Source organism: Leopardus geoffroyi, chromosome D1 (genome assembly GCF_018350155.1).
Source record: "Leopardus geoffroyi isolate Oge1 chromosome D1, O.geoffroyi_Oge1_pat1.0, whole genome shotgun sequence".
NCBI lineage: Eukaryota > Metazoa > Chordata > Mammalia > Carnivora > Felidae > Leopardus > Leopardus geoffroyi.
The window spans coordinates 11,770,913-11,783,194 of NC_059329.1; the positions used below are offsets into that span (position 1 = coordinate 11,770,913).

A 12,282-nucleotide genomic window follows, 5' to 3' on the forward strand; every position below is an offset into this window, starting at 1 on the left:
TGGCCCCACTGAGGACACAAGCATGGGTAAAGCGGGGCTTCTGCTATCCATCATGGGCCTGGGATGTTGCCCAGGGAGACATTGTGACAATGACCACAAAACCCAGCATTTACTTGACCCTGGGCACCATTTTAAGTTTGCACATGTAATCCTCACATCTCTATGAGTTGGGTACTCTGAGTATCTGCATTTTTACAAATGGATGGATCCGGGTACAGAGAAGTTAACTTGCCCAAGTTTAAGTAACTTGCCCAAGGTTACAGGGTAACTGTGGAGCCTGACCTTGAGCCCCCAGTCAGTCTGACTCCAGAGACTATGTGCTAATCTTCTTTGATGCTGACATGCAACTCGGCTTGACATGGTCTATTCTAGTCCATTCTTTGGCGTTCATCCAACTGTGTGTTACTGGGCAAGTAACCTGTGCTCGTTTCCTAGGGCTTCCATAACAAAGTACCACAAACCGGGTGGCTTAAAACAACAGAAATTCATTCTCTCAGCTCTGGAGGCTGGAAACCAGGGTGTGAGCATGATTACTTCCTTCTGGGAGCTCCAGAAACAATCTGTTCCGTGCCTCTCTCTTAGCTTTTGGTGGCTGACAGCAACCCTGGGCTTGTAGGTATATCAGTCCAGGATCTGCCTCCACCCTCATGTGGCATTCTCCTTTGTGCGTCTCTCTTCTTCTCATAAGGACCCCAGTTGTGTTGGCCTACCCCACTGCAGTCAGCCCTCATCTTAACTAATTATATGTGCGGTGATCCCATTTCCAAATAAGGTCACATTCTTACCTTCCAAGAAGGACATTAATTCTTGGGGCCATTATTCAACCTGGACAGTCCACTGCCCTCTCTGGCTCCCCCAAATTCATGTCCATCACCTATGCAAAATATCCACCCTCTCCCAACATCCCTAAATGTCTTACCCCATTTCAGCATCAACTCTGAGACCAAAATAACATCTAAATATAAACTCAGAAAGTCCCAAATCACATCGTCTAAATCAGGTACAGACTCTGGATATGGTCCATTCTGGGGCAAATTCCCTTTCCATCTTCAGAGTCTGGTTGCTGATCCCCTGGGATGGGCAGAAACCTGTCCTATTAACTCTTCTAATTCCAGTATTTAAAAAAAGTGCCTGACACTGCGTTTATGGTCTGTTAATGTTCCTTCAACAAGAGAGTAAAGAGATTTGAAGATCAAATGAGATCATGAAAACAAACCATTTCTGAAAACTGTGATAAAATTAGAATTTCTTTAGGCTGCACTGGGCTTGCAGAGAAAATTAGTCCATAAGTACATTGCTCCTAAATCAACCTGAAGAAAAAGGAAGGCCCCTTGTTCTTGAAGAAAACCAAAGAGGGGGCCTATGTACCTTTATAGTGTTATAAGCCAAACATAGGTGGCAGGATTTCTGCTTTATGTTACAGGACGGCTAATTGTCTGCCTTGTAGCCGCCATGTTTCCCTTGCACTTCCGGCTGCTGGCACTATCCAGTGACAAATATTCTCCTGACAGGACTGGGTACATTCTTGGCAGGGTCCGGTGTAAAGGGAAAATGTGGGACCCCCTGTTCATAAATTACGAGTTTCGGGGTGCCTGGGTGGCTCAGTCAGTTAAGCATAAATTACGAGTTTCAAAATGGCACCAGCAGAGCCTGAAACCAAACAAGCCCTTGTAAGTGCCAGGACCCGGGAAGTTTCCCAAGCCTCATGCCCATGAAGCCCGCCTACCTCGCAGCCTCTTGGCCCCTGCCACACCTCTCCCCTGGCACTGTGGGGGACACGTGGTCTGACAAAACTGAGGAGCCGTCTTTGGTTCTGACCCAGATTTATGTTCACTCTCTGCACCAGCCTCTGGGTGGAGAGAAACCATCTCAGCATGTGTTATTTACACAGGGGCTTTATTTAAAGAGACAACAGCCAATCTCAAATGTACCCAACATGTTCAGCAAGCAAAAGTGAAGTGCATTTTAAAAAAAGGAAAATTAGGGGGCACCGGGTGGCTGAGTCGGTTAAGCATCAGACTCTTGATTTCGGCTCGGGTCATGATCTCACAGTACGTCGGTTTAAACCCTGCCTCAGGGTCTGTGCTGGCAGCACAGAGCCTGCTTGGGATTCTCTCTCCTCTCTCTTTATCCCTCCCCTCCCCTTCTCTCTCAAAATAAACAAACATAAAAAAAAGAAAAGAAAATCAAGGCATGCACCTGGGAGCACTTAAACTCGGACATGTAGGCACTTAGAATCCAGGGACTCTGCAACTCTATTCCCTTGACTCTAAGCCTAGGCTCTTCCTGCTTAGGCAGCTGCCTACTTGTACTTCCTTTAGGGCAGGGTTCTTACACTTACTGTTCATGTCGTATCTGCCATGAGGTCTGGGGGGGTGGAGGTGGTCTTCCCACTTCTACCCTCTAGCGACAGCAGGCTTGGTTGCCCCCCACCACCCCACATAGCCCAGGTCAGGCCCACAGCACAAGACCCCTGTGGACTCTGACCACGTGGCTCCCTTTCTGTGGCTCCTTTCCTACGGCCCCCAGCTAACCACTGCCTGGTGGGTCATGTCACAGCATGACCAAGAGAGCTGGAGACACACGGGTTGGTGACAGTTCATTTTGTTGTGGTTTTTCTTGTAGACTGTGCTTTAGTAGAAATGTGTTTTAACCAAATCATTACAAAGCATGAGTGTGGCTCTCATTTAGATATCTGCAGCCCATTATGCTTCATGTGAAAGACAACAGCCAGACTGCAATCCTCCAAATGGCTCTGGCCTACCAAGCTCCACTGAGTCAGGATATGCTCCCAGACCCAAAGGCTGGGGGACCCCTGTTATCTCCTGCAAGGTGGTAGGTATCTGGTCTCCCCCAGCCAAGCTCTTCCCCACCTCCGTCTCCTCCATTCCCGGCCTCTGCCTTGGCTTTCAGGTATCATTTCCATGCCCCCCCCTCCTCCAAATCCAACAGCAAAGAGCTCAGAACATGCATTTGTTTGGCAAACTGATCGAACACCCGTCATAAGCTAGGTATTATCTTTGGCCCCATGAGGAATGTTTTAAAGGTTGCTGCTTTTGCCCCCAAAGGGTCACAGAAAGCAGTCCTATCCTTCCCTGATGAAAATAGTTTGTGTTTATTAAAGACACTTCCTGTCACCGCCCCCAGAGAAGCGAGGTCTACAAAAATGGCAATGACAGAGCAACTTTCTGAGTCTCAAATTCCCAGCTACAGAGCCCCGGCAGGAGCTCCGGATGCTCAGCCATCCTGCGGGGTGTCTTCAGTTATCTCCCCAACTTAGACCCACTTCACCCGTTCTCCTCCTGCTCTGTGCCCCTGGAGACGAGCCACGGTCTCTCTGACCAATAGGAAGAGGGGATGGAGTGGCAGGAGATTGGAGAGAAGGGGAGAGTGAGGAGGGTGCAGATGAGCACTCCATTTTTCTCCCGGTGGAGTCAAGTTACCACGAGGCTGGCTGTGCCCCTAAGGGGAAGCCACAGCTCCTGCTTGGTGGCCTTCTCCACCCAGCTTTCTCGCAGATTCTGCTCACATTCTCAGCCCTTGCCCCCTTCAGGACTAAGGACAGAAGCAGCTCACCCAGTCCTCCCAAGTATCTGGGGCACTGCCCCCCCTTCTTGTGGTTTCCCTCTGCCCTGCTCCTTGTAAACGGTCTCCTTGCCAAGAGTTCCACAGATTTCCCAGTGGTGCTATTTGTTCCTGCCCAGACTCTGACACATACACAGGTGCTAAGGTACTCACATTCCACATAGAAAGATGGGCTAAACCTCAATTAAAAACAGCTTCTCACTCACCAGCTGTGTAAGTTTGAAAAAGAAATTTAATGTCTGTTTACCTCGGTTTCTTTGTCTGGAGATGATAATACCCAGCCTTTAGTGTTGGTGTGAGGGTTGAATAAGAGCATAGGAAACACAGCCCAGTGCCTGGCATACAGCAAGTGGTAAATAAATAGAGGCTTCTTCTTATAATTATTAATAATATTAATACAAGTTCTACATAAAAGCTTAAAGGTTTTTTTTTTTTCTATTTTCTAAAACACAAAATAATCTCCGTTCTCGAAACTACATAGTCATTTCACATTATGTAGAACTGTTGGGACTTGGGGGATCTCTTGGCCGTGGGTTGGCCAAACATTAGTCCATCAGCTTATACCCTGTCTTCAGTAGACTCCATGGCCCCGGCCAGGTGGTGATTCGCAGGCGCCCACTGGTCTACATCATGAGCCTGCTGATTCCCAGCATCTTCCTCGTGCTCGTGGATCTGGGAAGCTTTTACCTGCCACCCACCTGCCGAGCCAGGATTGTGTTCAAGACCAATGTGCTGGTGGGTTACACTGTCTTCAGGATCAACATGTCTGATGAGATGCCAAGGAGCGCAGTGAGCACCCCTCTGATTGGTAAGCAGCTTTGGGGACACCAGACCTCCATGTTACAGACTCCCATCAGAGATGAGATGCTGCATTTCAGACAGGGGGCGCCGGGGGAGGGAGAGGCTCCAGAGACTCTAGCTGATGCCACCTCATTTGGTTCCTTCCACCAGGAGTCTTCTTCACAATTTGCATGGCCTTCTTGGTTCTCGGCTTATTTAAGTCCATCCTATTGGTCACATTCCTCCATGATGAGTGCAGCAGTGAGCAAGAGTGGCCCCTCTCATGCCTTCAAGGGGACATTGACGCTGACGGGCCTAGAAGAGATCCCCAAGCCCAGCCTGCTGGGGTGACAGGTTTGTGAGAAGCCTCAAGGCTCCTACCCTATCTTGCTTTATCACTCTCCACCCTAGTTTCCGTTGGTGGAGCGCCAGGCCGGTGTCCCGCTGGGTGAAAAGTGTGAAACACTTGCTTCTTAACCTCTGTGCTGCATCTGATATTACCGGTCTGGAGATCGAAGGCTGTCTACCACCTGCTGGCTTTCCAGAAGGCCTCCTTTTAGCTTAGAGGTCAGGCCCTCATTTGACTTTCCTTGTTTTTGTTTGTGTTTTCCATTGCTTCTCGGCCTTTTGGCTGAGATCAAGTGTTTGTGTTTTCCAGTTTTAACCAGTACCTAAAGTGACTGAGCCTCTGACTCTAGAATAATAGAGCGCACATGCACAGTTTGTATGTATTTGGGTTCCTATCGCTTAATCTGAAAAAGTGTATGAATGATCTCAGGGCTCACTTTGGCCCCACATATACTAAAACTGGAACAATATAGAGGTTAGCATGGCCCCATGCGAAGATGATATGCCAACTTATGAGGCTGTTTTTACTGTTCGCTTGAAAGTTGCTAGGTGGGGCACCTGGGTGGCTCAGTCGGTTAAGTATCCGACTTCAGCTCAGGTCATGATTTCACAGTTTGTGAGTTTGAGCCCCGCATCGGGCTCTGTGCTGACAGCTTGGAGCCTGGAGCCTCCTTTGGATTCTGTATCTTCCTCTCTCTGCCCCTCCCCTGCTTGTACTCTGTCTCTGTCTGTCTCAAAAATAATAAACATTTAAAAAAAATTAAAAAGAAAGTTGCTAGAGAGAGTATACCCTAAAAGCTCTGATCACGAGAAAAAAAATATGTGACTATGCGTGGTGATGGATGTCAACCAGACTTACTCTGGTCATCATTTTGATATAAATATCTCAAATTACTATGCTGTACACCTGAAACTAATGTGTTATATGTAAATTATATCTCAATTAAACAAAAAAGAATCATCCCAGCCTCTAAAACTCCAACTGAGTCAGTGGGGCTGGCCCCTCCCTCTCTCAGGAAACCTCCCGGGTGGATCCAGCCTAGACAGCCTTCCTCACAACACAGCTCTGCCGTGTTCTCCAGGGCTTCTTTCAGCACAGCCTCACCTGCCCTGAGCAGGCAGGAGAGAGGCCCCAACCCAATCCACTGCCCTGTACCCCCTACAGACCTTCCTTGTAGTATGAGGCCATCAGCTCCAGTGGGAAGTCCAGGGGCCACGGAAGCCCATTCTCCCCTCTCGTGCAGAGCCCTCGGTCTGTCGAGAACACAGGCCCAGTCAGAGACCCTGAAGGAAGTCTCGTTCCAGCTGAAGTCCATCAGCACCTGCTTCCAAACCTGGGACCAGGAGGACCGACAAGGGGTTAAATGGCTGGCCTTCCTGGAACATTTTGACCGACTGCTCTTTAAAGCGTGCCTCGTCGTGCTGGGGCTCTATGCCGTGAGCCTGTGCTCCCTCTGGGCGCTGGGGAGCAGCTTGTGAAGACTGGAGGCTCTTGGTCTCACCCAACATTCACTTTCTTGGTACTTGGGGAAGGCTGCAAAGTTTTGTGGGGAGGTTGGAGGGGGGCATGGCAGGTTAAAAAGCTCCCCTCTTGCTGCCTCTTTTCATTCAGTGCAGGTACTCACACCTAATGAGGTACTGAATGGCCCAGGGCTAGTGCATTCATGGCGAACATGTCTGGCCATCTCCAGGTACACAGTGAAAAGGAAACCCGCCTTCTCATTCCGTGCCACTCCCCAAAGGTGACACCATTAGCCATCTCTTTCAGAAATTTTCTAGGTACATACATACTTGTATGTTTTTGGGTGTTTGTTTGTTTGTTTGTTTTTGTTTTTAGTGTAAGATTCCTTCATCTCCCTGTTTTATCTTAGTCACTCAGGCAGCTGTTCAAAACCTTTACCGAGTGTCAGTTAAGTCCTAAGCGTTATGTTAGGACATGAGAGAACACAGAATAAGTCAGTCACAGATCATTCTTCACTGGAATGATTCCCGAGGTCAACCTTGTACAAAGCAGAATGCAAAATTGTCACCATGTCTGTATCCTGAAGCTCTTGTTCCCACTGGCTCCGACGAGTGCCTCTTCCCCGGTTCCTCACCACAGTTGGACAGAAGCCGGGCTCCAAACCTTCCAGACCCAATCTAGCACAACCTGTAGTCAACGCAGACCATGTATAAGGCACCGAGCTGGGGGATGGGCTTCATGCATGCCCCTTGGGTTCAAGGAGATTATAATCTACTCTCCCTGTAGAATCAGCTAGGGCCGCCATAACAAAACACCACAGACTTTGTGGCTTAAACAGAAATTTATTTTCTCCCTGCTCTGGAGGCTGGAACTTTTCTTTGAGGCCTCTCTCCTTGGCCCATAGATGGCTGTCTTCTAAGCCCCGTGTTCTCAATGGTCTTTCCTCTGCATGTACATGTCTGTGTCCAAATTTCCTCTTCTTATAAGGACACCAATTATGTTGGATTAGGGCGTACCTTAACAACCTCATTTAACCTGAATGGCCTCTTGAAGGGCCCTGCCTCCACATACACATGCTGAGGTACAGGGCGTTAGGACTTCACCATATGAATTTGGGGGGCAGGGTGAACACAATTTAGTCTATAGCACTCACATGATGGTGGACGCTTGGCAAGTCAAAACTGCACGTGAGCTGGAAGGCCAGGACCCAGGGAATAGTTGTAGTTTGAGTCCAAAGGGGTGGGAGGTGTCTGCTGGCAGAATTCCCACTTATTCCAGGGGCGTCAGTGTTCTTCTGCTGAGGCGTTCAACTGATTGGATGAGGCCCACCTGTACTCTGGAGGGTACTCTATTTCACCCAAGTCGACTGATTTAAATGCTAATCTCCTCTAAAAAATTCCTTCACAGAAACACCTAGGGTAATGTTTGACCAAACATCTGGGTCCTGTGGCCTAGCCAAGTTAACACACAAAACTAACCATCACAGTCCCAATGGCTCCTTCGCCTCCCATCTGTGCCCACAGTTACTTGTCCGGACAGAAGAGCCCTGGGCACATGGAACTGGGGTAACTGGTCAACTTCTGGCTCTTACTCTCCAGTGGCCCGGTCTGCCATGAGTATAGCTCACCTTCTGGCAGTTCCATGGCCTCACAACCTGAATTCTAAGGTGGAAGTTCAGGTCTTCCACAAAATTTCCTTCCTCCTATTTTGACTTTCTTCATTTCTCATGGCTTCTTATTACAGTCTTCTGTCTAGCCAGACTAACCTGCCTGCCGTTTCCGTCTAAGCCTCTACTGTGAGTTGACATATTCTTTTGTTTCTCCAGTCTGTGTGCCTTTGCGTCTGAGGAGCCTGCTCAAAACAGCCTCCCTCACCTTCTTCCCCTGAGCACCTTGTGACGGTCCCCTTTCTCTATCTTTACCCTTACCTTATTCTGTGTCCTTACCCCTTTGAACATTTTAGGGCCTTGTGTGTGTGTGCATGTTTGGTGTGTGCACGTGTGTGTGTGTGTACATAGGTGTGTGGTGTGGTATATGTGTACAGGTGTGTGGGTGTGTGCATATGTGGGACGTGGGGTGTGTGTACACATGTGTATGTGTGGTGTGTGCACATGTGTGGGTGTGTATACGTGTGTGTACATAGGTATATGGTGTGTGTGTGTGTGTGTGCGTGCGCATGTATGTATGTGTGGTGTATGTGTACACGTGTGTGGTGTGTGTGGTGTACATGTGTGTGCACATCACTCATCACACAGACCACATACTCCTAGAATAGCCATCCCGTTTTCTAGTTCTAGTTTATCCCCATCTCGGCCCGGGTCCACACAGAGCTTTGCTCATGGCGATTCTGCGCTAATTGTTGCAGAGCAACGCATTCTAGCTCGCTGCTGACATTGGACACATTTCTAGTGTGTTTTTCCAGGTCTGAGGGGGAAAATCTACCTGAGGTCAGACTCCTAGCCCCTCGGCATCTCTCTGCCCTCCGCCAGGGCAGCCATTGGGAGGTTGGCGGGCAGACCACGGTTGGCTGAGAGTCAACTCTCCTAACACTGCCAGCAGAGGACACGAAAGTCCAAAGCTGTTTGCTAGGAACTTTTTGCGGCACTAAAATTGTCTTTTAAAAACCCTGCTCCCCCATCCCCCTAAAAAAAAAGAATTTAAATTCAAACAGCCTTTACCTGCATCCTCCCTCTCTCATTACCTCCCAGTTAGTGCTCAACGCCAATTGTCCATGAAATTCCGCTGCTGCTGTTAATGAAATGAGGAACATAAGAAGTTTGTGAACAGGAAGTGTCCGTGCAAACCTCCACCTGTTTCCCTCCTCACTTCCTCCTCTGCCTCCGCCTGCTCAGTTAGCTTCTCGATCGATCCCTAGATGTCTCTTCACTTCCTCCGCTGTCATGGGGGAAAAGGCTTGCAGTGAACTCCCCACTACGTCGTCTCCTTCCTTTCCAGTTGTCCTTGGGGAAAGCGTCTGGTTTTGGTCCCAGCTCCATCACTGTCCAACCAGGAGACCTTGAGCGTGATTTCTCAGAGCTTCGACTATGCGACACGGGTTGCTTATACTTACTCCACCAAATCACAGAACTTTGAGGATTGGAATGAAGCAATGTATTTAACAGCACTTTAAAAAGTAACTAATACATCACAAAATAAAAATAAGACCTGCCTGCTGCCCACAGATGGACTGTACTCTTCAGGCTTTGGTGTGAGGTCTTTCTTCCTCTGCCTCGATCAGAATCCACTTACGAGCTCTGGTTCTCCCCAGAAGTGCCTTTATTCCAGGATCCAAGGGCCAAAGCCTGAAGCCATCACCTGCCTTCTGGCCAGGGACTTGGGTGGTGGGGCTGCCCAAGGGACGTCCCATTCCACTTTCCATGCAGCCTTCTTTCACTTCCTCCCTACAGATCATCTCCTCAGTCCTCCTCCAAGAGTCAGCCTTTCAGGAACGAGGCCTGACCACTAAGCTGGTCCCCAGTGTGGACCACCTCCGTCCAAGTGCCAAGGGGCCCTGATCTCAATGTGGCAGCCAGGGATGCGTTTTAAGCCCCAGGGTCAGTCCTGAAGCAGTGCCATTATTAACAAATGACATGGGACCCCTCCCCCTGGAAGAGAGTCCCTGTGCCGTGGGAGGAAGATAGGGCACCAGCAGCCTTTATTTACAGAACAGCTTTAGCTCAGCTCCTCCAAATGTTTAGAAGTTTCACGATTCCTGTGTCACAGAGGAAGGAAACTGAGGAACAGAGCAAAAATGGGATTTTCCCAGCTGTGACTGCTCCGACCATCTGCTGTTTCCCAGAATCTAAGGTAGTTTCGGAGCTCACCAAGAAATCACAGCTCCAATTTGGGGGACTTCACTGACGTCTAGAAGAAAGACTTAGCTAAGCACAGCCCCAGGCTAGACAGGCAGCCCTCCGTTTTTATGTCATTCTATCTCAGAATAGCTTCCAAGTCTGGCTGCTGTGGTCTCCCGTAGTCTGTGCGGTCTGGTGTAGGGCCAATAATCAGGCCGTGGAGGGTCTTGCTCCCCTCCCGAGACACCCCCATCCCCCTCCCTGCTTGTCCTAGAGGGGAGGAGCTGTTGCGGTTAAGGAAGCTGACGCCCTCACCCTTAGTCTCTGTGACCCAGCTTTGAACCTGGACAGGTCAGACCGGGAAGCAAACCAAAGAACTCACAGCTCCCATCCTGGGCACAGGCAGCATGGAGCAGCACCTGGCGGGATTAGACCCACCTCGGTGCAGCCTGGAGGGCCCCCGGGTCCTCTAACTTCTCAGGGATCTAAGTATACATATAAGGGCAAGGTTAGCAAAAGGAGGTGGAACTGAAATTTTTCGCCTACTGTGTGGCTCTGAGGTTTCTAGAAAATTTCAGATTTTGTGCTCAAGGTAGGGGATTCCTCCACCAATTCCTGGATGTTGGCTGATCATCCCAAGGTAGAGAGCCCAGGTCCCCTGGTCCCCCCAGGAAGGAAGGCTATGCCTCCCTCCCTGCAACTCCCATCAGTGCCCTGGGCCCATCGCAGGCATCTCCCCCGTCTTCGTCCTCCTCCCTGGCTCACACTCCATCTCAGCAGCCAGAACCTCTCAGTCCTGAGTTATTTACCTGCTGAGACAGTAAGAGCTTCATAATTAGCTGAGCAACAGCATGGAGGCTTTTATGAGCAGCCAGGCCCCCCACCACACTCTGGTGTCCATAATTGAAATGACCCACGCCAGTGATTAGATTAGGGGGCTGAAGCAGCCCAGTGTGCCACCCCCACCCCCCTCCCCTGTCCTGTTGGGGGGGTGATGTAGTTAAGTTTGTGCTTCATTTGGCAGAGGCCATAAAGCAGGCATTGCAGCGAGGCTTTCTGCAGGGCTGGGGAGGCACTGCTGGGCCGTGGGCGGGCTCTGTGGCTGGCGACAGATTCCAGATCTGAGGGGGGAGCCCCTCGCTTGCCCTTTGCCTCGCTCTCTCTGCATCTCCCCCAGCCTGTGCCAGGCTACAAAGATCTGGGCCTAGTGGGATTACCAGCCCTGCTCAGTGTCCCTAGGGTCCAGGGCTGCGTGTGGGCAGGCAGCCCCTGATGGGACTCCGCTCCTGGTCACCCTGCTCATCCTCCAGGAAGAGAGCTCCAGGCCAAGAGCAAGAGGGTCAAGGTGCTGTCAGCATTCCCTTTTCTCCCCACCTCCCTGCCTAATCTCGGCTTCGCAGCTCTTTCCTGTACAAGCCTTCTTCAGCACCCCTGTCTCCTAACCCTACTGCTTCCCCCCACCCCGGGGAGCGGGTGTGGACACCACGGGGCTTTGGAGTCAGAAACATTTGTTTGTTCTATTAGAGCATGGTTACCCAGAGTTGGCATGGATTTGGTCTCAGTGCAAACCTGAAGGTCTGGTGGAGGCTGCCTGGAGCGTTGTCTCGAGACAGGTTTGGGGGCCCTAGGTGGGCTCTGTGGGAAAGATTGCTGTGATCAGTTGTGATGTCTGCCCCAGGAGAGGGAGGGGAGGAGGAGAGGGGTGCTAGGGGGCCCAGTCGGTTGAGTGTCTGACTTCAGCTCAGGTCAAGATCTCATGGTTCGTGGGTTCTCCCGGGTCGGGCTCTGTGCTGGTGCGTGGAGCCTGGAGTTCTGTGTCTCCCTCTCTCTCTGCCTCTCCCCTGCCCCTGCTCATCCTCTGTCTCTCTCTCTCTCTCTGTCTCTCTCTCTCTCAAAAATAAACATTAAAAAAAATTTGTTTTTAAAAAGGAGGAGAAGCAGAGCTAACGTTTACTGAGGGTTTTGTCATGTGCCAAGGAGGGTTCTGGGTGCATGGGTGGTAATATTCTAGGACCCCAAGAATGTCAGCCCCAGTGGGGCAGGGAGTATATCGTGTTCGCTGGTACGTCTCCAGTGCCTGTGGCTGCGCCAAACTCGTAAGAATCAATCAATACGGCGATATGGGTTGAGTGAACCTCACCAGGTTCAAATTCCACTCCGCCACCGATTAGCCATGTGATTTGGGGAAGTCATTGAAACTCTGTGCCTCGGTTTCCCCATCTATAAATATGATTAATATTAAACCTAGCTTACAGCGTTCTTAAGAGAATTAAATGAGTTACTATATGTAAAGTGCTTAGAACAGTGTGCCGCA

At 50.1% G+C, this 12,282-nt stretch overlaps 2 protein-coding genes across 2 annotated transcripts in view; both read left to right on the forward strand.

Moving 5' to 3' along the window:
• Positions 1–9,366, forward strand: part of HTR3B (5-hydroxytryptamine receptor 3B) — a 32,100-nt gene extending 22,734 nt beyond the window's left edge. The window contains 4 exon segments of the mRNA XM_045482867.1: positions 4,183–4,393; positions 4,537–4,754; positions 5,983–6,233; positions 8,883–9,366. Coding sequence (XP_045338823.1) covers positions 4,183–4,393; positions 4,537–4,754; positions 5,983–6,192 — 639 coding nt within the window. The 3' untranslated portion in view covers positions 6,193–6,233; positions 8,883–9,366.
• Positions 4,607–12,282, forward strand: part of HTR3A (5-hydroxytryptamine receptor 3A) — a 40,817-nt gene continuing 33,141 nt past the window's right edge. Inside the window, exons 1-2 of the mRNA XM_045482866.1 lie at positions 4,607–4,719; positions 5,958–6,072. The gene's annotated coding sequence lies outside the window, so the exon portion shown is untranslated. The remainder of the gene's footprint in view (positions 4,720–5,957; positions 6,073–12,282) is intronic.